Here is a 23,872-nt window from a genome sequence, read left to right as displayed (position 1 = left end):
GCGAGTTCTAGTCCTACCTTAGAAACCAGGGGGCTGCGAGTTCTAGTCCTACCTTAGAAACTAGGGAGCTGCGAGTTCTAGTCCTACTTTAGAAACCAGGAGGCTGCGAGTTCTAGTCCTACCTTAGAAACCAGGGGGCTGTGAGTTCTAGTCCGACTTTAGAAACCAGGGGGCTGCGAGTTCTAGTCTTATCTTAGAAACCAGGGGGGTCCAAGTTCTACCTTAGAAATCAGGGGGCTGTGAGTTCTAGTCCTACCTTAGAAACTAGGGAGCTGCGAGTTCTAGTCCGACCTTAGAAACCAGGGGGCTGCGAGTTCTAGTCTTATCTTAGAAAACAGGGGGGTCCAAGTTCTACCTTAGAAACCAGGGGGCTGTGAGTTCTAGTCCTCCTTTAGCCATGGAGCTGCCAGTGATGAAAGGAAAATGCATTTTAAAACCTATCTGGGATTATTTGAGAATGCTGGAATTAATTCTGGGAGTTGAAGTCCACTTATTTTAAGATTGCCAAATCTGAAAAACATTGTATGGGGGTGGGGGGAGGTTGCTTCTTCTTCTTCTTCTTCTTCTTCTTCTTCTTCTTCTTCTTCTTCTTCTTCTTCTTCTTCTTCTTCTTCTTCTTCTTCTTCTTCTTCTTCTTCTTCTTCTTCTTCTTCTTCTTCTTCTTCTTCTTCTTCTTCTTCTTCTTCTTCTTCTTCTTCTTCTTCTTCTTCTTCTTCTTTTCATCACCGAGAAAACCCGACCGGAGGATGCCAAATTTAGGACTGAAACCGAGAGATAAAGACATGCCATCTGCAAAGCCCTTAAGCCTCGCTCCGTTGGAACCGCCTCGGTTGACATGGGGGATGCCGGTGACAGCCTGGTCCGCCATGCGATTCCTCGCGAGTAAGTCGGTTGGCTCTCCAGGACACCCCCCCCCCCAGTCAGGGAAGACCTCCGGGGGATTTTTCACAGCAGCAACCTCACCTGGCCCAGGCTCTGCAGCCGTGGCGGGTGTGGGGGGGAGGTGGGGGGGGATCAGGCCAGATCAGCCTTTGGGAACTGGGCAGCCCCGACACTGAGCGTGAAATTGGGGGGAGGGTTTCAACTGAAATGGGAAGGGGTTTGCAAGTATGGTTGAAAATCGGAATTGCGCGCTTTGCAAAGTAGTGGTAGATTATCCAAACCTCGAGCGAGCGAGGGAGGGAGGGTGGGAGGGAGGGGGAGAGAGAGAGAGAGAGCGAGAGAGAGAGAAAGAAAGAAAGAAAGAAAGAAAGAAAGAAAGAAGAGAAAAAAGAGAGAAGGAAGGAAGGGGTAGGGGAATGGAGGAAGATAGAGACGGAGGGAGGAAGGGAGAGAGAGAGAGAGAGAGAGAAAGAAAGAAAGAAAGAAAGAAAGAAAGAAAGAAAGAAAGAAAGAAAGAAAGAAAAAGAGAGAAGGAAGGAAGGGGGAGGGGAGGAGAGAAGAGTAGAGTGAAGGGAGGGAGGGAGGGAGAAAGAAAGACAAAGAGGAGGGAGGGAGAGGGAAGAGAGAGAGAAGAAGAAGGGAGGGAGGGAGAGAGAGAAAGAAGGAAAGAAGGAAAGAAAGAGAAAAAGAAAAAGAGAGAGGGAAGGAAGGAAGGAAGGGGAGGGGAGAGGAGGGGAGTAGAGTAGCGTGGAGGGAGGGAGGGAGAGAGGGAGGGAGAGAGAAAGAAAAAGAGAGAAGGGAGTGAGTGGGAAGAGAGAGAGAGAAGAAGGGAGAGAGGGAGGGAGGGAAAGGAAGGAAGAAAGAAAGAAAGAAAGAAAGAAAGAAAGAAAGAAAGAAAGAAAGAAAGAAAAGAGAGAAGGAAGGAAGGGGGAGGGGAGAGGAGTGGAGTAGAAGGAGAGAGGGAGGGTGGGAGAAAGAAAGAGAGGAGGGAGGAAGAGGGAAGAAAGAAGAAGAAGAAAAAGGGAGGGAGGTAGGGAGAAAGAAGGAAAGAAAGAGAAAAAGCAAAAGAGAGAAGGGAGGAAGTGGGAAGAGAGAGAGAGAAGAAGGAAGGAAGAAAGAAAGAAAGAAAGAAAGAAAGAAAGAAAAAGAGACGGAAGGGGGAGGGGAGAGGAGTGGAGAGAGAGAGGGAGGGAAGGAGAAAGAAAAAGAGAGGAGGGAGGGAGAGGGAAGAGAGAAGAAGAAGAAGAGAGGGAGGGAGGGAGAGAGAAAGAAAGAAAGAAAGAAAGAAAGAAAGAAAGAAAGAAAGAAAGAAAGAAAGAAAGAAAGAAAGAAAGGAAGGAAGGCATGGAGCGCTCGGGAGAGAGAGAGAGAGAGCGAGAGCCCCCCCAGCCCAGCTGAACAGAACGTGAGAACTTTGAGAGTTGGGACCGGCTTTGCGCATGCGCGTTGAAAGCCCGTGCAGGCTATAAAAAAACCCCGACTCGGGCGTCTGAGCTGCGAGGCTAACCCTTAACGCGGTCCGCTTTGCCCCGCTTTGCGGATAGGATGGGGCTGCCCGTGGGTTGGGCGCGTTGCAACGCGTGGTAACGTTTTATCAACTTTCTTAGGCGTGGGAAAGGGGCAGCCGGTCGTATGAATGCAGACAAGCTGAGTTTCTTTTGCTTTCTGCTTTTAGGCTCTTCCTTGGCTACTTTCTAAGCAGTATTTTTACCTCCGGAGCTCTCGATTTCCCAGGTAACGGGGATTTCTCTTTGTTTGAAATGGGATATTCCAGGAAATATCTCGGTTTCCCTCTGAAAAGTGTTGGGAACAAACTGGGTTTGCCCCTAAAGCTCAGGGTCTACAGCGCACTCTGTTTTTTTCCCCCTGGCAAGCGCTCAAAACAATGTGCCAAACCATCAATTCTGGTTTATAATATAAACCATGGCTAATCCCTAACTGAACAAACTACAATTGCTCTGAGCATCTTGGGTTGCTGAGTCATAGTTTAGTCTCCTTCCTTTGGCTTAATGTGGGGTGAAACCTTAAGACTTGGTGCTGTTAACCTGGTTTGATGGATTGAAGGGAGTAATGTTGGTGATGTAATCTATTGCAGCCTAACCAGGATGCCACAGATATCTCCTGGTATCTTCAGGTGGGTCTGTTCTTGGAGCCAAACAATAGTAGTTAATATAGAGCAGAAATAGAAATAACTTAAAGAGTGAAGGTTTGGGTTGAAGGACTTTAATCAACATGGGCTTTTTTAAAAAAATTTGATTTATATGCCGCCCTTCTCCGAAGACTCAGGGCGGCTTACAATGCGCTAAGCAATAGCCTTCATCCTTTTGTATATATTTTGTATATTTATACAAAGTCAGCTTATTGCCCCCACAAACTGGGTCCTCAATTTACCTACCTTAGTAAGGATGGAAGGCTGAGTCAACCTTGAGCCTTGGCGAGATTCGAACCTGCAGTAATTGCAGGCAGCTGGTCTTAATAACCAGCTTAATAACAGGGTGCCTTAGACCACTGTACTACCAAGGCTTCATCGTTCATTACTTGCTGAGCAATATCTTCAGCACTTTTAACTTGGAAAGATGAAGTTTAGTTAATTAGTTACAGGAAAGTCTTCCCCAGATGGCTTGATTTGACACAGCTGGCTGGGGAATTCTGGGAGTTGAAGTCCACAAGTCTTAAGGTTGCCAAGGTTGACTATCCTTGGCCTAATGCAGGTTTCTGCAACCGTAAACACTCAAAAGAGCCATTTGGACCGGTTTCCCACAGAAAAGAAAACACCGGGAGCCACAAAACCCTTCCCGTGCCTGACTGTTTCTTGAGTGGCCACAAAACTAGCATGTGTAGTTTTTTTTGTTTTTGTTTTAATTTGATTTATATGCCGCCCTTCTCCGGAGACTCAGGGCGGCTTACAATGCGTTAAGCAATAGCCTTCATCCTTTTGTATATTTATACAAAGTCAGCTTATTGCCCCCACAAACTGGGTCCTCAATTTACCTACCTTAGAAAGGATGGAAGGCTGAGTCAACCTTGAGCCTTGGCGAGATTCGAACTTACAGTAATTGCAGGCAGCTGGTCTTAATAACAGGGTGCTTTAGACCACTGTACTACCAAGGCTCTTAGTTGAATTAAACATTCTGTTTTCTTCTGAAACTTTTGTTTTCTTGGATTTATCCATGGTTGGCCTACTGGGGGTTGAAAAGCTCAATAAATTGCGTGCCGGCGGGTGACGCATATTTTGAGTGACAGGGAACTGCAGCAGAGGGGTGAAAGAGCCACATGCGGCTCCAGAGCTGCAGGTTGCTGACCCCTGGCCTAATGGATATATGTGTCACGTGGAGATCTTGCTATAAGTATGGTTCTCAAACTCTGTGGTTCTACCTTGATCCGTTTTCTGGACAAGGGGTATCAAGAAAAAGTGGGCTTATCTTTTATGACAGGTACGGTGTCTTGCCACGATGACCCGTGGCGAATTTGGCTGCCAAAGGAAGTTGCCAACTTGAGCTCCTGGGACATAGACATTCTCGGTACGTTTGATCCTCCTTCAACAATTTGGACTCTTTGGTTTGAAGTGACGCTTTCAGGAATGGGTTGCGTCTAACTCAAACTTGGCAAGTTTTAAGACTTGTGGACTTCGACTCCCAGAATTCCTGAGCTAACATGACCGGAGGAGGAATTCTGGGAGTTGAAGACCACAAGTCTTAAAGTTTGAAGGTCTAAACCCTTTGGCTGGTTTTTCTACAGATGGCAGCGGGGATGACATGGAAGACTGCCGTTACCAAATTGACTACGGAAAGCAAGTGTTGATGGTTGGGCATCAAAACTGTACTGAAATGGAGGTATGCCATTGAGGTGCTATGAATAATGTGGAGTGGGGGATTCTGGGAAGTTGAAGTTCCCACATCTTAAAAGCTGCCAAGTTTTGAAAAAAGACTGATGCTAAAGCAAGGGATCTCCAAACTTGGCAATTTTTAAGACTTGTGTGGACTTCAACTTCCAGAATTCCCCAGCCAGCATGGGGAATTGAATGGTGTTGAAGTCCACAAACCTTAATATTACCAAGTCTGGAGACCCCTGTCTAAAGGATAAAGGGGTTGAATTAATCAAGAAGAGAAGCAACCTAGAACTAAGGAGAAATTTCCTGACTGTCAGAACAATTAATCAGTGGAACAACTTGCCACCAGAAGTTGTGGTTGCTCCATCCCTGGAGGCTTTTAAGAAGAGACTGGACAACCATTTGTCTGAAATGATATAGAGCTGTGATGGCGAACCTATGGCACGCGTGCCACAGGCGGCACACGGAGCTATGTCACCTGGCACGCCAGCTCAGCTCCGGCCAGCTGATTTTCAGGCCTTCCGGGCCCACCAGAAGTAGGGAAACAGGCTGTTCCTGCCTCTGGAGGGCCTCTGAAGGGGTGGGGAAGGCTGTTTTTGCCCTCCCCAGATGCATAGAGAGGCTCTGGAGCCACGTGAGAAAGAAAAACGGGCCTACCGGGCCATCACGTGCCAGCAGCTGGGGGGGAGAGGGGGGTCGCGCACACATGGGCAGGGCGTATAGAATTATGGGTGTGGGCACCCCCACCCCCAACCCCTTCCTGGCACGTGATGGCAAAAAGGTTAGCCATCACTGATACAGAGTCTCCTGCCTAAGCAGGGGGTTGGACTAGAAGACCTCCACGGTCCCTTCCAACTCTGTTAGCCTGTTATCAGGAGTGGGCTGCTGGGAGTTCGCAGGGGTTCGGGAGAACCTCTAGCTAAGATTCTGTGCAGTTCGGAGAACCCACAAATCCCACTCCTGGCTGGCCCCACCCACCCCTCCCAGGAGTCCCCATGCGGCCCGTTTTGGATGCAGGTAAGTGCAGGGCGCGCACGGAGGATTGGGGAGGGCGAAAAATCAGCTCGGGAAGGCCTGAAGTTCGGGAGGGCCTCCGGAACCTGGGGAGGCTGTTTTCGCCTTCCCAGAAGCTCGAGAAAAGCCTCCGGAACCCGGGGAGGGCAAAAACGCCCCTCCCTTGCCGTGGTGGTGGAGACTGGCTAGGCCACACCCACTCAGCAACCAGGCAGAGAACCCCTTGCTAAAATTTTTGAAACCCACCCCTGCCTGTTATTCTATTAAAATGCAGAAAAGGGGTTTTTAAAAAAAAAGAGGAAAAATATGGGCTAATTTTCAGAGCTTAGCAAAATTTGAACAACGGTGAAGCAATGGTGTCCCTTGGTGGACCGTCCAAATGCAAACCGATCAGGGGTGGGTTTTAAATTTTTTTACTACCGGTTCTGTGGGCGTGGCTTATTTTGCAGGTGTGGCTTGGAGGTCATGTGACTAGGTAGGCGTGGCTAGCTGGGCAGAGTCATTTCTGGAAGGTCCTCGCACTTACGACCAGTCCTCGCACTTACGACCTGACTCATTTGTTTGCTTTTAACACTGATCAGCTGTAGGACGGCCCTTTGAAACCCCGCGGCAAGAGTTTAAACAGTTTTTTCCCCTCTAGTCATCAGCTGGGACTCAGGAGGCAGCAATAGATTGGGGGTGGGACCAAATAAAAGGTAAGAATAACGTGGGAGGGGGGGGGAAACCGGTTCAGTGACGTCATATCGTCACCGCTACCGGCTCGGTCGAACCGGACCGAACCGGGAGGAACCCACCACTGAAACCGATGATGTGCTTTGTTGGGCTCTTGCGTGAATTGCTAACTCTTCAGCGAAGGAATGGATCTGTTTATGAAGTTTTGCTGTTCAGGAATTCACCAGCTTCGGTTTCTATTCCCAGGACAACAAGCCGCGCCTGAGATTCAGGTTGCAGTTCAACGACACAGAGGGGGTTCTTCGGCCCCAGAACGAAACGTACAGCGTCGACTGCGACACCATCCAGGCTGATGAAGCGTTTTCCGACAATGGCTTCGCCAGTGCTACTACAAACTGCACCAAAAACGTCATGGCAGTAAGTGGGAGGGGCAGCGTTGGCTGCCCATCACTCTGCTGAACACCTAATCCCCAAATATGGTCTTATCAGAGGTGGGTTTCAGCAGGTTCGGACCAGTTCTGGAGAACCGGAAGTGGAAATTTTGAATAGTTCAGAGAACCGGTAAATACCACCACCGACTGGCCCCGCCATCATCTATTTTCTGCCTCCCAAGTCCCAGCTGATTGGGAGGAAATGGGGATTTTGCAGTATCCTTCCCCTAGAGTGGGGTGGGAATAGATACTTTATTTATTTTATTTATTTATTTTATTAGTTTGATTTATATGCCGCCCTTCTCCGGAGACTCAGGGCGGTTTACAATGCTTTTAAGCAATAGCCTTCATACTTTTGTATATACCTGCTTAGTAGGGCTTTTTGGCCCCCCCTAAGCGGTGTTCTATTTTATACAAAGTCAGCTTATTGCCCCCACAAACCGGGTCCTCATTTTACCTACCTCGGAAGGATGGAAGGCTGAGTCCACCTTGAGCAATGTCCTTCTCCTGGAATGGGGTGGGAATGGAGATTTTACAGTATCCTTCCCCTGTCACGCCCACCGAGCCACATCCACCGAGCCACGTCCACAGAACCGGTAGTAAAAAATTTTGAAACTCACCACTGGGTCTTATATATATTTTACTTTTATCCTTCTCATGTTAGTATCCTGATTATTATCACACTGTTGTTTTGCATGTAAACTGAGAGCTTCTGTGCTGGAGACAACTTCCTTGTGTGTCTAATCCCACTTGGCCAAATAAAGTATTCTATTCTCTATTCTATTCTCTAGTCCAGTGATGGCTAACCTTTTCTGGACCGAGTGCCAAAAGCACACATGCACCCAAACCCCCAAAATGCAATGCGTGTGCACCCCCTGCACATGTATGCATGCATGCCCCCTGCCCCCCATGCATGCGTGTGGCCCCCCGCATGTACCATGCCCCCCATACATGCACATGCGTGCATCCCCGCATGTGTCCTGCCCCCCACGCATGCACATGGGTCCCCACAGGTGCCCCGCCCCCCACCTATGCGCCGCAGAGACCCGGTGATCAGCTGGGCAGTGGAAGGCACTGAACTGGGGCACCGGTTCGCGTGCCCATAGAGAGGGCACGGCATACCACCTGTGGCACGCATGACATAGGTGTGCCATCACAGCTCTATTCCATTCTCTATATTCTATTCTCTATTCTATTCTCTCTTATTCTCTCCTATTCCTATTTCATTCTATTTCCTTTGTTTTTGGGTTTTGGATACGGCGCCCCGTTTCCTCACCCTCTCCACGATGATGTCACCACCGGAAGTCTCCATTCTATTCTATTCTATTCTATTCTATTCTATTCTATTCTATTCTATTCTATTCTATTCTATTCTATTCTATTCCATTCCACTCCACTCCACTCCACTCCACTCCACTCCACTTTAAATTCTATTCTATTCTACTCTACTCTATTTTAAATTCTATTCTACTCTACTCTACTCTACTCTTTCCCTATTCCCTATTCTATTCTATTCTATTTTACTCTACTCTACTCTACTCTCCTCCATTCTTCATTCCAATATCTTGGAATGGTGGCGCAGCAGACTAATAGCCTGTTATTATCATTCAGCTGCCTGCAATTACTGCTAGTTCAAATCTCCCCAGGCTCAAGGTTGACTCAGCCTTCCATCCTTTCTAAGGTAGGTAAATTGAGGACCCAGATTGTGGGGACAATAAACTGACTTTGTATAAATATACAAAAGTATGAAGGCTATTGCTTAACGCATTGTAAGCCGCCCTGAGTCTCCGGAGAAGGGCGGCATATTAATCAAATTTAAAATAAATACATAAATCTTATCCTACCCTACCCTACTCTCTACTCTCTACTCTTACTCTCTTCTATTCCTCTTCTCTCTTCTAATCTATTTTGTGTTTGTTATGTGGCTTGTGTCTTCTGTTGTACAGATAGTCCTTGACTTACAACAGTTTGTTTCATAACCGTTCAAACTTCCATCTTGATTCTTTTCAAAGCATTGTGCTGTTTTGCTATTCATGCTCATATCCAAATATCTTCCACTTGTAGGTTACATTCCCAAGGCTGATTCCCAGTTTTCGGGATGAACTCACGGTATGTAATCCAACTTTCTCTCAGGCAAGCTAGCTGAATGGCATTTACCAATAAAATAACACTAGGGGGGAAAACAAATCTATACTCTGCCCACATGACTGGCTCATATTATAGCAGTGATTTATTTGATTGCAGTTGAGCGTGTGGTTTAATCACAGCTATTGAGGCAAACTGCGGTTTAGTTGGGGGGAAAAAAATCTGAATCTGTCTCCGTGATTTTAATTAAACTTGTTGATTATTTTTTTTCCCCAAGCCTTCGAAATTTATGCGTTGGCTGATAATGAAAGCGCACAAATTAAGTCTGGGTGTTGTTGTTTTTTTAGATTGCTGTTTGGAGTTTAAGATTTTAGGAGGCACAGATGGTGGAGATTTTTGAATATCTCCAAGGTCCCCTTCAATAAAATATCTTAATGTCAACATCCAGCTTGAAGTATCCAAATAAATGTCCAGAACTAATAAAAGTCTCGAGGCAAAACTAACTCCGAGATTCCCAGGCATCAGTTCATAGTATTAAACAATGATTTTCCCAGCCAAACCCCAAGGCTTCCATTTAGATCAAGTAAACAAATTCTCTTTGTTATGCCTCAACTTCACACCTTGAAAAGTTGTTGTGACCTGCCAGCAGAGCTGGCAACAAATTCAGACAGGTTGGGAAGGAACGTGGGCCAGTCCTGGAGTCTGGGGAAGGCTCGGACGATGGCTCTTGAGTCGGAGGCAGAGAGGGGGGCCAAGGCCTCTGGTAGTTCTTTCCTGCCCCCGGAGTCTCCGGAGTCTGACATCAGCAAGGCAGAAGAACAGCGTCAGCCTGTTCCTAGTGTGCGCATACGCAGAGCTGCCAGAAGACAGGAACAATTAAGGAAATAGGGTCGACTTGGGAGTAAGGCTTGGAGATGATTGGCCCCTCCCATAAGACATAAAAGAGAAGCGAACGGGACGGGAGCTTTTTGCAGGAAGCAATTAGTTCATCTGGTCGATTCAAGATTTGAAACTTCTGTTTGTGACTCTGTGCCAAGTTTGGCCTTGTCCTGCGTCTGGCAATTAGCTCTTTGGCAGCGTTCCTCGTGAGATAAGGTGGGTGTTGATAACCTTCCTCTGAAAGGCTTTTTATCAAGCCTTGCGGACTGTAAATGAAAGTAATTCGCAGCCGTATGCATTAAAGAGGTTTGCCGGGACTACGTTTTGCTGTTTTAATTTCTAAGGAAGCCTAGGTCGGAACAAAAGTTTCCAGACACACTCAAGCTTCAAGCTGGAGCTGCAGAAGTTTCGTTTCTCTAGTTAACCCGCTTGTAAACAACATCAGAATGGAATGCTTTAAAAAATGGTGTCTGAAATTGGAGAGCAGATTCTGAAACATGGTTAGTGCAAACCTGTCTTGGTCCAAGATCTTTCTTAATGTGGTGGCTTTTTATAGGCTGGCCGGCCTGGAATGGGGCCTGAAATGGCATCTCTAATGGAGTGGATTGTATCGATCGAGGATAATGGCCGGATCCATCATTTGAGTCTCAGGCAGGCGATTCAACAGGGCTACACATTCTTTTCCGATGCCAGTGATATCATCATCCAAGTCCCGTTTAATGCAAGAGGAGTTGCAGTTTACAAGGTACAAGAAATGAGAAATAGAGCTATAGGTGCCAGGATACAGGTAGTCCTCGACTTACAACAGCTTGTTTAGTGACCGAAGTTGCAACATCATTGAAAAAAGTGACCGATGACCATTTTTCACACTTACGACTGTTGCATCATCCCCCCCCCATGGTCACGTGATCAAAATTGAGATACTTGGCAACTGGCTCATATTTATGACGATTTCAGTGTCCGGGATCATGTGATCCCCTTTTTTGACCTTCTGACAAGTAAAGCAGGGGTGAAATCCAGCAGGTTCTGACAGGTTCTGGAGAACCGGTAGCGGAAATTTTGAGTAGTTCAGAGAACTGGCAAATGCCACCTCTTTCCAATATCCTTCCCCCAGGAATGGGGTGGGAATGGAGATTTTGCAGTATCCTTCCCCCAGGAATGGGGTGGGAATGGAGATTTTGCAGTATCCTTCCCCCGGAATGGGGTGGGAATGGAGATTTTGCAGTATCCTTCCCCTGGAGTGGGGTGGGAATGGAGATTTTGCAGTATCTTTCCCCTGGATTGGGGAGGGAATAGAGATTGCAATATCCTTCCCCCAGGAATGGGGAGGGAATGGAAATTTTACAGTATCCTTCCCCTGGAGTGGGGTGGGAATGGAGATTTTGCAGCATCCTTCCCCTGCCATGCCCACCATGCCATGCCCACCAAGCCATGCCACGCCCACTAAGCCATGCCCACAGAACTGGTAGTAAAAAAAATTGGATTTCACCACTGAAGTAAAGTCAATGGGGAAGTGTGATTCATTTAACCCCCTTGTCACTCACTTAACAACTGCAGTGATTCACTTAACAACTGCAGGAAGAAAAATCGTAAAATGCAGCAAAACTCACTTAACAACAGTTTTACTTAGGAATAGAAATTTTGAGCTCAGTTGTGTTCGTAAATCAAGGACTGCCTATAAATTCCTCATGTTTGGTATTACTTCTCCAAGACTGAGCTTTGAGGAAAGTGCTTTGTCGTTAATAATTGGATTATTATGGATTTATGATTATTTTTGCTTATTTGACGAACGTTTTTAGAATAGGTGGCCTCTACATTGATTGGTTTTTATTTTTTGTCTTGTTTTTATCCTGCCTTTATTATTTTATAGGTAACTCAAGGTAGCAAACATTACCTAATATTCCTTCCTCTTGCTATTTTCTCCACAACAACAATCCTGTGAGGTGGGTTGGGCTGAGGGAGAGGGACTGGCCCAATGTCACCTAGCCAGCATTAATGCCTAAGGCGGAACTAGAACTCTCAGTCTCCTGGTGATTGGCCCAAAGTCACCCAACTGACTTTCATGCTAAAGTTGGGACTAGAACTTACCATCTCCTGGTAAATTCGCTCAAAGTCGCCCAGTTGGCTTTCATGGCTAAGGTGGGACTAGAACTCTCAGTCTCCTGGTGATTGGCCCAAAGTCACCCAACTGACTTTCATGCTAAAGTTGGGACTAGAACTTACCATCTCCTGGTAAATTCGCTCAAAGTCGCCCAGTTGGCTTTCATGGCTAAGGTGGGACTAGAACTCTCAGTCTCCTGGTGATTGGCCCAAAGTCACCCAACTGACTTTCATGCTAAAGTTGGGACTAGAACTTACCATCTCCTGGTAAATTCGCTCAAAGTCGCCCAGTTGGCTTTCATGGCTAAGGCGGGACTAGAACTCTCAGTCGCCTGGTGATTGGCCCAAAGTCACCTAACTGACTTCCATGCCTCATGGTAATGATGTGCTATGAGATAATGGTGATGATATAGTGATGTACAACTTTTCACTTTAGTGGTTTGGGGGAAGTGTCAAGACCTGCTTTAGGATTGGATATTGCCGTAAAAAAAGTTTCTAGAAGGTTAAAAGCATGAAACGTTACCATATGTCTTTCAGGAAGGTGACCACGTGTTGTACACGGTAGCCATCAAGCTAACTTATGGGCCACCAGAGCAGCGCCTGACTCTGGAATCAAGAATGATCTGCGCCCCAGGTGAAAACTTTCTTTCCAACGTTCTGCTTCTAAATCAGATATGGAGATGCTGGCTTCAGACTTGGGTGTTCCATCCGTAGCTTTTCCATGTTCTTCCTCATAAGTTGACTCCTCCTATCCATTCCTTTAACTTATGCATTTTTGTCATGAAAAAAGAACCATATTTTCCCTTATCTTCCTTTCTTGATCCGAGTTTATTTTCCGATAGGGTAGGAAAGTGGATGAATGGAATTCTGACAAAGCTGAACTCAGAAAATAGACAAAACCTGAATACGATTTGGGACTTAGCATGTTATCATAATCATAAGTTTATTTGTCAAGCATATATAAGATGACAGGTAAAAATATAAAAATATAAACATAATTTGAATACATGAAAAGAGTAAGTAAAAAGGAATATTAGGACAGGGACTGTAGGCCCGCTGGTGCATTTATGCACGCCCCTTACAGACCTCTTAGGAATGGAGTGAGGTCAGCAGTAGACAGTTTAAGGTTAAAATTTTGGGGGTTTTGGGATGAAACCACAGAGTCAGGTAGTGCATTCCAGGCATTGACCACTCTGTTACTGAAGTCATATTTTCTGCAGTCGAGTTTGGGGTGGTTTACCTAGAGTTCGTATCTATTATTTGCTCGTGTATTGTTGTGACTGAAGCTGAAGTCATTGACAGGAAGTACATTGTGGCAGATAATTTTATGTACTACGCTTAGGTCAGACTGAAGTCGGCGTAGTTCTAAGTTGTCTAAGCCCCAAATTTGGAGTCTGGTGACATAAGGTATTTTATTGCGGTTAGAGAAATGGAGGACTCTTCTTGTGAAATATCTCTGGACACTCTTGATTGTATTTATGTCCGATATGCAGTGCGGGTTCCAGACAGATGAGCTGTATTCAAGAATTGGTCTAGCAAATGTTTTGTATGCTCTAGTTAGTGGTACAACATTACCAGAGAAGAAGCTACACAAGATTAGATTAACAACTCTTAATGCCTTTTTAGCAATGTTGTTACAGTGGACTCGGGCACTTAGATCTTTAGAAATGAGTACTCCAAGGTTGTAAATGCAACAAGTATGGTTTGTAAATTCATGGTTTATGTTACTACATTAGGCCTGAACATAGTAATGGGATTATTGAACCAACCAGATTAACATAACATAGTTGGCGTCATGTTGACAGCCCATAATTCTTCGGAAGAGGTATATTATGCAAGCTTCCTATCAGGATTGAAGCTCTTCTTGAAGAACCTCAACATGAAGAATATACTCCAATCAAAAATTGGAGAAGAAAAATTGGTTTGGAAAATCTTCAATCTTTCCCCCCCCACCCAACTTTTCAGGCCCAGCAATCTGTAATTCGACCCACATGATGGTGATTCTCCCAGCTTTCCCAGGAAAATTGACAGATGTCAGTCTGAATGAGAAGAACATTCCGGTACACCAACTTCAAGCCAATGGGATTGGTGTGGATACCAGAAAAGGAGTGAAGTTGTATATTCCCAAAAGAATTCTGAACACACGAGTAAGTTCCTTGAGTCCGAGGACATATTTCTTGAGGCAAATGTTGGGGGTTGTTTTGTGGCTAGGGAATTCTGGGAGTTGAAGTCTACAAGTCTTAAAGTTACCAAAGTTGGAAATCCCTGCTCTTAAAGGTACAAGAGCTGGCTGGAGAATTCTAGGAATTGAAGTCCACTCTTAAAAGTTTCCTGGGTTCAATAACCTACCTTGAGTGTACCTCAATAGGATCATCAGTTGATTAACCATCAGTTCTGTTATTTTAATTTTATTTTTAATCAATATAAGTGCTTAATGAACATTGCATTGCCTGAGTCATTTTGCTTGTACAGTATAATAATAATAATAATAATAATAATAATAATAATAATAATAATAATAATAATAATAATATACATTGATTATATCTATTATCTATTTAATAATATATTATTAAATAATAATATATTTAAATAATAAATGGCTATGGATGAAACATGCAATGGTATCCATTGTCATTGGGGCACTTGGTACCATGTCCAAGAATTTTATAAGATACATCAACAAATTGCAGCTTCCTGCAATAACACCAGCGGAACTGCAAAAAACTGCGCTACTTGGAACATCGTACATCTTAAGAAGGTACTTGGTTGATCCCTAGGACGCTGGCACCAACCCTTATCAACCATTAGCACCAGTCAATGGTATTTGTGATGCATTTTTGAATGTTCAGTTGACTGAATTTCTTGTTTAATGAATAAAGATAATAATAATATAATAATAGTAATCGTAATAGTATATTATTTACTTACATACAATAATCTTTCATTATTCACATGTGCATAGTAATAATCTTTCATCTTCTAATTTCTACTTCTGCCATCTAGCCATTGATAAAACAAATCCCGTTAAAAAGTATTGTTTCTTCCTTGTCCTTTATTTTTAGTGTCAATCTATCTATCTCTGCACAGTCTAATATCTTTTTGATGATATTCTCATCTGTAGGAGTATCCTCATTCTTCCAATGTTGTGAAAATACAATTCGCGCCACTGTCAACACATGTAATATTAAATGCTTAACCATCAGCTCTAACCACTCCTCTTGTGTTAAAGTTGAAACTGATGAAAGCAGTGGAATAATTTTATCTCTCTGATTTTCCAGGCCTACAGAGATCACGACTGCTCAGGTTTTCAGTTGTACGTTGAGTCCTTGACGTTGAATTTTGACTACCGTGGCGAAATAGCCACCATGGTTAGCTATCCAGAATGCCCTTGTGAACAAAATGCACCAATAGGTGAGGATTTTAACATCGGTCTTAAAGATAGATCTTTGAATGTGGCCTGCGAAGGGTTAAACATGCTATCATAGTTATGGGTCAACCATCTTCAGAAGCCTCAATGCAGAGAACATGCCACTTCCATCTTTCTACTTCAATTGAGAAAAACTCACACACCTTTCTGCCCTATTAGCACATTTTCTGGCCAAAAAATTGATATGTGCTTGGTTTTCCTGCTGAATTTAGATCTTTTTAGCAATTTCTCCCTCCTTTTCTCTCCCCCCCCACAAGTGATAAAGCTATAATTTTGGGCCTGCTTTCTCTGTGGATTGGATGTTGGGGTTTTATATTTAAGATAACAGGCCTATCTGTACTATAAAATATGTTAAATATGTCATTAGTCTCTCTGGGAGGTCCATCATAACTTCAAATGGTCACCGTGAGAACTATCTGTAGTAAAATATGTTCAATATGTCATAAGTATCTCTGGGGAGATCCATTGTAACTTTGAATGGTTGATAAGTGAGGATTATATGTATCTGTATGTTAAATATGTTGTAAGTATCTGGGATAGTCCATTGAACCGTCAAATGGTGAGAACTATCTATAGTAAAATATGTTCAAAAGGTCATAAGTATCTCTGGAGAATCCATCATAACATCAAGTGATCTTTAAATGAGAACTATCTGTACTAAAATATGTTAAACATGTCATAAGTCTCTCTGGAAGGTCCATCGTAACTTCAAATGGTCACTAACTGAGAACTATCTGTGGTAACATATGTTCAATATGTCATAAATATCTTTGGGGAATCCATCGTAATGTTGAGTGGTCACTATGTGAGAACTATCTGTGGTAAAATATGTTCAATATGTCATAAATATCTTTGGGGAATCCATCGTAATGTTGAGTGGTCACTATGTGAGAACTATCTGTGGTAAAATATGTTCAATATGTCATAAATATCTTTGGGGAATCCATCGTAATGTTGAGTGGTCACTATGTGAGAACTATCTGTGGTAAAATATGTTCAATATGTCATAAATATCTTTGGGGAATCCATCGTAATGTTGAATGGTCACTAAGTGAGGACCATCTGTACTAAAAAAGGGCCAAAATCAGACAGACATTGTTGATGTTCCTTAGTTGGGTAATAAAATGTCTGCAACCAACCAACCTCCCTCAAGAAGACCAAAAACTTCCCGATTCCACCCTGAGGTACAGTATTCTCTTCAGTTGAACTCATTGTGGCTTATCATGGTGTATGACTTGATTCCCAACTTCCTTACAGTCACCATATGCACTCAAGATGGACACATGGATTTTGAGATAGCGAGCAGCAGTACGAAACCGGACTTAAACCTGGATACCCTCAGGCTTAGAGACCCAACCTGTGGGCCCGTCTACTGGTCGGCTTCGAAAGATCGAGTCCATTTCCGTGTGCCACTGAACGGTTGCGGGACCACGGTGAAGGTAAGGTCCTCCTTCAGATGAACCCAGTTGGTTCTCCTCCTTCACCGATACAGGTTGTCCTTGAATTATGACCACAATTGAGCTCCAAAGTTTTCTTGCTAAGGGAGACAACTGTTAAATGAATTTGCCTCATTTTACGTCCTTTCATGCCACAGTAGTTAAGTTAGTAACATGGTTCTTAAGTGAATTTGGCTTTCCCCGCTGATTTGGCAAAAGGGGATCACATGACCCCAGGATATTGCAACCGTCATAAAAATGAGTTGACAAGTGTCCGAATTTTGATCACGTGACCACAGGGGTGTTACAGAGTGGTGCGGTGGCCTAGAGGTGGAGCTCTTGCCTCTTCGGAGGCTGTGAGTTCGATCCTAGATAGAGGCAGCTATTTCTCTCTCTGGCATAATGGGAATTTATCTGCTGAAAAAAACTCCACATTGGCGACAGGAAAGGCATCCGGCCAGTTAACACCCTGCTAGCTCCATTCAGTTGCGCAGACTCCACCCCGCAAGGGATTATGGGGTTGTTAAAATGATGATGATGACCACAGGGGTGTTGCAATGGCCGTAAGTGTGAAAAATGGTCATAAGTCACTTTTTTTCAGTGCCATTGTAACTTCGAAGGTTCACTAAACGAATGGTTGTACTCCGAGAACTATTTGTACCCTTTTGCGATTCCAGGTGGTTGGCGAGAAGATGGTTTATGAAAATGAAGTGAGTTCCATTTGGCCAGATCAACCCCCACGCTGGATCTCCAGAGACAGCGATTTCAGGTGAGTCTGGCTTGCCTTCTATGTGGCGATCAAGATGACGTAATTTTCTGTGGGTATTTGTGCTTTTTCCATTCGTGCGCAATTCCAGCAGAATTCGGGCTGCAAAGTATTGCTCAAGACTACCCATGCATTTTAGGATTGCAATGCTTTTTTTTTTTTTTTTTGCAATATGCATTGATGATAAATGCAATAAAAATTTTTGATTTCGCCGATCGGCCCAGCCTCCAATCAGTAACTTTTGGAAGCGACGGATAACACCAAGAGCCTTGGTGGCGCAGCAGACTAAAGTGCTATTAAGTAGCACCAGCTGCCTGCAATTACTGCGAGGTCAATTCTCACCAGGCTCAAGGTTGACTCAGCCTTCCATCCTTCCGAGGTAGGTAAAATGAGGACCCGGATTGTGGGGGCAATAAGCTGACTTTGTATAAAAAAGAACACCGCTTAGGGGGGGCCAAAAGCCCTACTAAGCAGGTATATACAAAAGTATGAAGGCTATTGCTTAACGCATTGTAAGCTGCCCTGAGTCTCCGGAGAAAGGGCAGCATATAAATCGAACCAATAAATAAATAAATAAAATTTAAATTCCGGGTTTATCGCTCCGTGCAGAGTTCATTGTTTTGAAACTTGTGTGCAGACAATATTAATAAGAGTTTATGCCGTTGGCCTAAATTATGTAACATTGATGTAGCTAAATTAATCCTGGATTGAATGAATAACCTCTCCCCGTTCTTCACGATTGAAAGCCAGATAACAAAAGAGATTTCAGAAAAACCCAACTCCTGCTTTTAAAAAAAAAATCATAACTGGATAGTATGTCTCTGCCTTGTACGTGGCGATTTCTGCAACCAATCAATCCTTCAGCATTTTCAGTTAGGGTGATCGTTTAAAGCCGGGTTTTTGTGCTATTGTGTAAATCGTGCATTTGAATGCCACGCTAATCTTTAGGCTGTGATTGATCGACAGGGCGGCTGGCTTTTATTTAACCGACTAAAGCCGAAATTTACATTATATGAATGTGAGTGATGTGTAAACCCAGTCACGTAAGAAATAGGCTACAGTTCTTCAAATGCAAGAGGGCAAGAATAATAGAATTGAAGCGAGAGAGGTTTTCATTCTTTCCCCCCATTCCTCAATTGACTATGAAATGAGAATACTGCCGATCTGAGAGGGTGGGTTGCTTAAGAGGAGAAACTTTTGACTAAAAACAACATTGGAAGACGTGTAACTCTGGCTGAACCTTGGCAGGGAAAATAAAATCTTTGAATGCAGATGAATTAGCAATAGCATTTACCGTACTTACATACCGCTTCACAGTGCTTTTACAGCCCTCTCTAAGCGGTTTACAGAGTCAGCCTTTTGCCCCCAACAATCTGGGTCCTCATTTTACCGACCTCGGAAGGATGGAAGGCTGAGTCAACCTTGAGCCGGTCAGGATCGAACTGCTGCCATTTGGCAGAATTAGCCTGCAATACTGCATTTTAACCACTGCGCACCATGGATGGATGGATGGATGGATGGATGGATGGATGGATGGATGGAAGGAAGGAAGGAAGGAAGGAAGGAAGGAAGGAAGGAAGGAAGGAAGGAAGGAAGGAAGGAAGGAAGGATGGATGGATGGAAGGAAAATAGTAATAACAATAAGACTTACATACCGCTTCACAGTGCTTTGACAGCCCTCTCTAAGCGGTTTACAGAGGCAGCCTTTTGCCCCCAACAGTCTGGGTCCTCATTTTACTGACCTCTGAAGGATATATATATATATATTTAAATTTGATTTATATGCCGCCCTTCTCCGGAGACTCAGGCCGGCTTACAGTGCGTTAAGCAATAGCCTTCATACTTTTGTATATTTATACAAAGTCAGCTTATTGCCCCCACAAATTGGGTCCTTAATTTACCTACCTTAGAAAGGATGGAAGGCTGAGTCAACCTTGAGCCTGGCGAGATTCGATCTTACTTTAATTGCAGACAGCTGGTGTTAAATTACAGTGCTCTGTCTGTTGAGCTATCCAGGCTCAACAGACTTAAGTCTTAAAGGCTATTACTATCACTAGGCAATATTTGATAAGAGATGTCTGAGTCCCAAAGCAGGAATGCGGGTGGTGGAGAAAGGGGAAGGGGACCCTCCCTAGTTCTTTGGGAAGTAAAGACGAGTGGGAGGGACAGGTGCGTTCAGATTTTCAAGATAACCTCACCATAAAGGTAGCGTTAGTACTCAGGTTTTTGGTTACCTGTCCAGACTACCTCAAAGGGCTGATGTTACTCAACTTTTCTTTCCAGGTTGACCGTGGTTTGCTCGTACGAGAGTGCCGATACTTCCTTGAATGTCAGAATAAACACATTTCCTCCTCCTGCGCCTGCAATCAACCAAGGTCCACTTTCTCTTCTTCTTCTCATTTATCCAGGTGAGACATTTTAATTCATGGCTAGGTGGGGGGAGACATTTCTTCATTGCAGTTTTAAGTCTTCATACTTCCGGTATCTAGAGCAGGGGTCAGCAACCTGTGGCTCTGGAGCCGCATGTGGCTCTTTCATCCCTCTGCTGCGGCTCCCTGTTGCTGGTTGGCACCACAATTTGGAGAGGAGTTTCAATTTAAGGCGGGGAAAGCATGGTGTTCCAGGAGGAGATTTTACGCCAAGGGGCGGCGGGTTTTCTGGTCAGCTCCACAATTGATAGGGCTTTTGGTTAGGACAAGAAGAGGAAAAAGGACACCGCACTAGGAGGAGACTCTATGGTGGGGGAACAGGACTTCCGGTCGGCTCCAGAATTGAACGGGGGGCTTCCGGTTAGGACCTTTGTGGCTCTTTGAGGGTTTAAGGTTGCTGACCCCTGTTTCTCAACCTTGGCAACAATTAAGATAAGTGGACTTCAAAATTCCCAGCATGGCTGGCTGGAGGAATTCTGGGAATTGAAGTCCACACATCTTAAAGTCGCTAAGATTAAGAAACACTGATTTTAGAGAACCGGATTCTTTGTTTATGAAACTACTTGAAACTGCTTGCCAGGATGGTGCAGTGGTTAGCGTGCAGTACTGCAGGCTACTGCTGCTGACTGCCGGCTGACTGCAATTCGGCAATTCGAATCTCACCAGGCTCAAGGTCGACTCAGCATTCCATCCTTCCGAGGTGGGTAAAATGAGGACCCAGATTGTTGGGGGCAAGTGGCTGACTCTGTAAACCTCTTGGAGAGGACTGTAAAGCACTGTGAAGTGGTATATAAGTCTGCTATTGCTTGGGAAGGAAGGAAGGAAGGGAAGGAAAGGAAAAAAGGAAAGGAAAGGAAAGGATAGAAGGAAAGGACAGGACAGGATGACAGGACAGGACAGGACAGGACGCCGTGGTGGCACAGTGGTTAGAATGCAGAATTTCAAGCTGACTCTGCCTACTGCCAGGAGTTCGATCCTGACTGACTGAAGGTTGACTCAACCTTCCATCCTTCTGAGGTAGGTAAAATGAGGACCCAGATTGTTGGTGGCAAGATGCTGACTCTGTAAACCTCTTGGAGAGGACCGTAAAGCACTGTGAAGTGGTATATAAGTCTGTTATTGCTTGGGAAGGAAGGAAGGAGGGAAGGGAAGGAAAGGAAAAAAGGAAAGGAAAGGATAGGATAGAAGGACAGGACAGGACAGGACAGGACGCCGTGGTGGCACAGTGGTTAGAATGCAGAATTTCAAGCTGGCTCTGCCTACTGCCAGGAGTTCGATCCTGACCGACTCAAGGTTGACTCAGCCATCCATCCTTCTGAGGTGGGTAAAATGAGGACCCAGATTGTTGATGGCAAGATGCTGACTCTGTAAACTGCTTAAGAGAGGGCTGTAAAACCCTGTGAAGCGGTATATAAATCTAAGTGCTATGGCTATTGGCAGAAGTTTCAGGTAGCATAGATCCAATGTATCCATAGTTATCTGGATGAAGCTCTTTAAAAATATCCAAAGCGTTAAATATACACACTTTGTAATGATTTCTGTAATTTGCATAATGCCATCATTATAGAAATGATCTAAATTGCTGCAAATGATGTCCTTTTGCTTTTAAAAGACATCGGGAAGAAAGAAAGCGCCCTTAATGGCCTATTTAAATTGAAGTCTCCTTCGGGTGTGCAATTAACGCACATAAACATAATTACGTGCACATTGTTTTTCATGTCTTCTATCTAAACAGCGCGTGCCTTAAAAAGGCTGCCGAACTAGAAAGCCGTACGTTTAAAAAGCTAAATTAAAATACAGCTGCCCGTATTACTATTTTTCCGATTTGGAAACCCTAACTTGAAATCCAGTTTTAACTGCCTGTGGAGCCCACGAGGATCGAAGCGATAAAATGAAATGGCGTGAAATAAAATTTGAAAAATGGGCTGAGAGAAATGGAGAGAGAAAAAAAAGAGGATTTTGGAAGCCTCGAACAACTAAATTTCTCAGTACACGCACCGGGGATTTTTGGAACTGGGTTTAAAGAATGCTGGAGTCACAAATGACAAATTGGAAGCAAAATCTTGACGCGATTGAATGGGGGGTTTGAATGCCACCAGAGTTGGCAACCAACTCTGATTGGGAGGATTTTTTCATCAGGTTCGCCTGATCCGCCAGTTGCGTCCCTTTCTGGATCGGGACTCCTTACGCACGGTCACTCATGCTTTCGTCACCTCCCGCCTGGACTATTGCAACGCTCTCTACATGGGGCTCCCCTTGAGGAGCACCCGGAGGTTCCAACTGGTGCAGAGTGCGGCCACGCGGGTGGTAATGGGAGCGACATGGCGTTCCCACGTAACACCCCTCCTGCGTGAGCTGCACTGGCTCCCGGTGGTCTTCCGGGTGCGCTTCAAGGTTTTGGTTACCACCTTTAAAGTGCTCCATGGCTCAGGACCTGGGTACTTGCGGGACCGCCTACTACCACCAATAGCCTCCCACTGGCCGGTACGCTCCCATAGAGAGGGGCTCCTCCGGGTGCCGTTGGCCAAACAATGCCGACTGGCGGCCCCCAGGGGGAGAGCCTTCTCTGTGGGGGCACCTATGATCTGGAACGAGCTTCCCCTGGAGATACGGAGGATCCCGGATCTGCGCACCTTCCGCCGCACTCTAAAGACCTTATTATTTCACCAGGCGGGCCTGGCCTAATTTTCTCCCTCTTTTATAAAAGATTTTAATTTTTTAATATCTTTTAGTATTTTATATATTCAAATTTTACAATTGGTTTTAAATAGTTTGGGGTTTTAATTTGTCTGGGCCAAAACTATTTAATTTGATTTTAATTCTACTTTAAAATTTTGTATGTCTGTGTTTTATTGTTTGGCTGTGCACCGCCCTGAGTCCTTCGGGAGTAGGGCGGTATAGAAATCAAATCAAATAAATAAAATAAACCAAGGAGCAGCTCCAGATATGGTTTCTTGTTTTGCAGATCAGTTCTACTCGGTTCCTTATACAGATGACCAATATCCACTTGTGAAATACCTGCGAGAGCCCATTTTCCTTGAGGTTCAAGTACTTAACCGAAATGACCCAAACATCCATTTAATGTTGGAGAACTGCTGGGCTACCCTCTCCTTAGAACCTACTTCTTTGCCACACTGGAACATTGTGGTTGATGGGTAAATGGCCATTATTTTCTTCCTTTCTATTCATGTACTTACTTGTATCCTGACTTTGTTATTTTTCCAAACAACTCGTATTTGTAAATGTACCCAACCCGCTTTCTTCCTCCTATTTTCCACACAATAACAGTCTTGTGAGGTGGGTTGGGCTGAAAAGAGAGGGACTGGCCCAAAGTCACCCAGCTGGTTTTTATGCCTAAGGCAGGACTAGAACTCACCGTCTCCTGGTGATTGGCCCAAAGTCACCCAATTGGTTTTCATGCCTAAGGCGGGACTAGAACTCACCGTCTCCTGGTGATTGGCCCAAAGTCACCCAATTGGTTTTCATGCCTAAGGCGGGACTAGAACTCACCGTCTCCTGGTGATTGGCCCAAAGTCACCCAATTGGTTTTCATGCCTAAGGCGGGACTAGAACTCACCGTCTCCTGGTGATTGGCCCAAAGTCACCCAACTGGTTTTCATGCCTAAGGCGGGACTAGAACTCACCGTCTCCTGGTGATTGGCCCAAAGTCACCCAACTGGTTTTCATGCCTAAGGCGGGACTAGAACTCACCGTCTCCTGGTGATTGGCCCAAAGTCACCCAATTGGTTTTCATGCCTAAGGCGGGACTAGAACTCACCGTCTCCTGGTGATTGGCCCAAAGTCACCCAACTGGTTTTCATGCCTAAGGCGGGACTAGAACTCACCGTCTCCTGGTGATTGGCCCAAAGTCACCCAACTGGTTTTCATGCCTAAGGCGGGACTAGAACTCACCGTCTCC

The 23,872-nt window shown here is 44.7% G+C and overlaps 1 protein-coding gene across 2 annotated transcripts in view; it reads left to right on the top strand.

The window, feature by feature from the left end:
- Positions 1-519: 519 nt before the first annotated feature.
- ZP2 (zona pellucida glycoprotein 2) overlaps positions 520-23,872 on the top strand; it is a 28,954-nt gene continuing 5,601 nt past the window's right edge. Inside the window, exons 1-14 of one of the 2 annotated variants that reach the window (XM_087878521.1) lie at positions 520-882; positions 2,558-2,616; positions 4,317-4,403; positions 4,621-4,715; positions 6,644-6,814; positions 8,893-8,937; positions 10,349-10,537; positions 12,430-12,526; positions 13,858-14,039; positions 15,174-15,306; positions 16,580-16,761; positions 17,436-17,527; positions 19,808-19,932; positions 22,919-23,108. In XM_087878521.1, the coding sequence (XP_087734647.1) occupies positions 836-882; positions 2,558-2,616; positions 4,317-4,403; positions 4,621-4,715; positions 6,644-6,814; positions 8,893-8,937; positions 10,349-10,537; positions 12,430-12,526; positions 13,858-14,039; positions 15,174-15,306; positions 16,580-16,761; positions 17,436-17,527; positions 19,808-19,932; positions 22,919-23,108 (1,694 nt within the window). In that variant the 5' untranslated portion in view covers positions 520-835. Of the gene's footprint in view, positions 883-2,342; positions 2,466-2,557; positions 2,617-4,316; positions 4,404-4,620; positions 4,716-6,643; positions 6,815-8,892; positions 8,938-10,348; positions 10,538-12,429; positions 12,527-13,857; positions 14,040-15,173; positions 15,307-16,579; positions 16,762-17,435; positions 17,528-19,807; positions 19,933-22,918; positions 23,109-23,872 lie in introns of those variants that run through there. The other variant, XM_087878522.1, reaches the window with a different exon arrangement.

This window comes from Pantherophis guttatus, chromosome 14, assembly GCF_059756535.1.
Source record: "Pantherophis guttatus breed Tessera chromosome 14, ASM5975653v1, whole genome shotgun sequence".
NCBI lineage: Eukaryota > Metazoa > Chordata > Lepidosauria > Squamata > Colubridae > Pantherophis > Pantherophis guttatus.
Note: the sequence above shows the minus strand (reverse complement) of the source record. Positions and strands in the feature narration are given on the sequence as shown.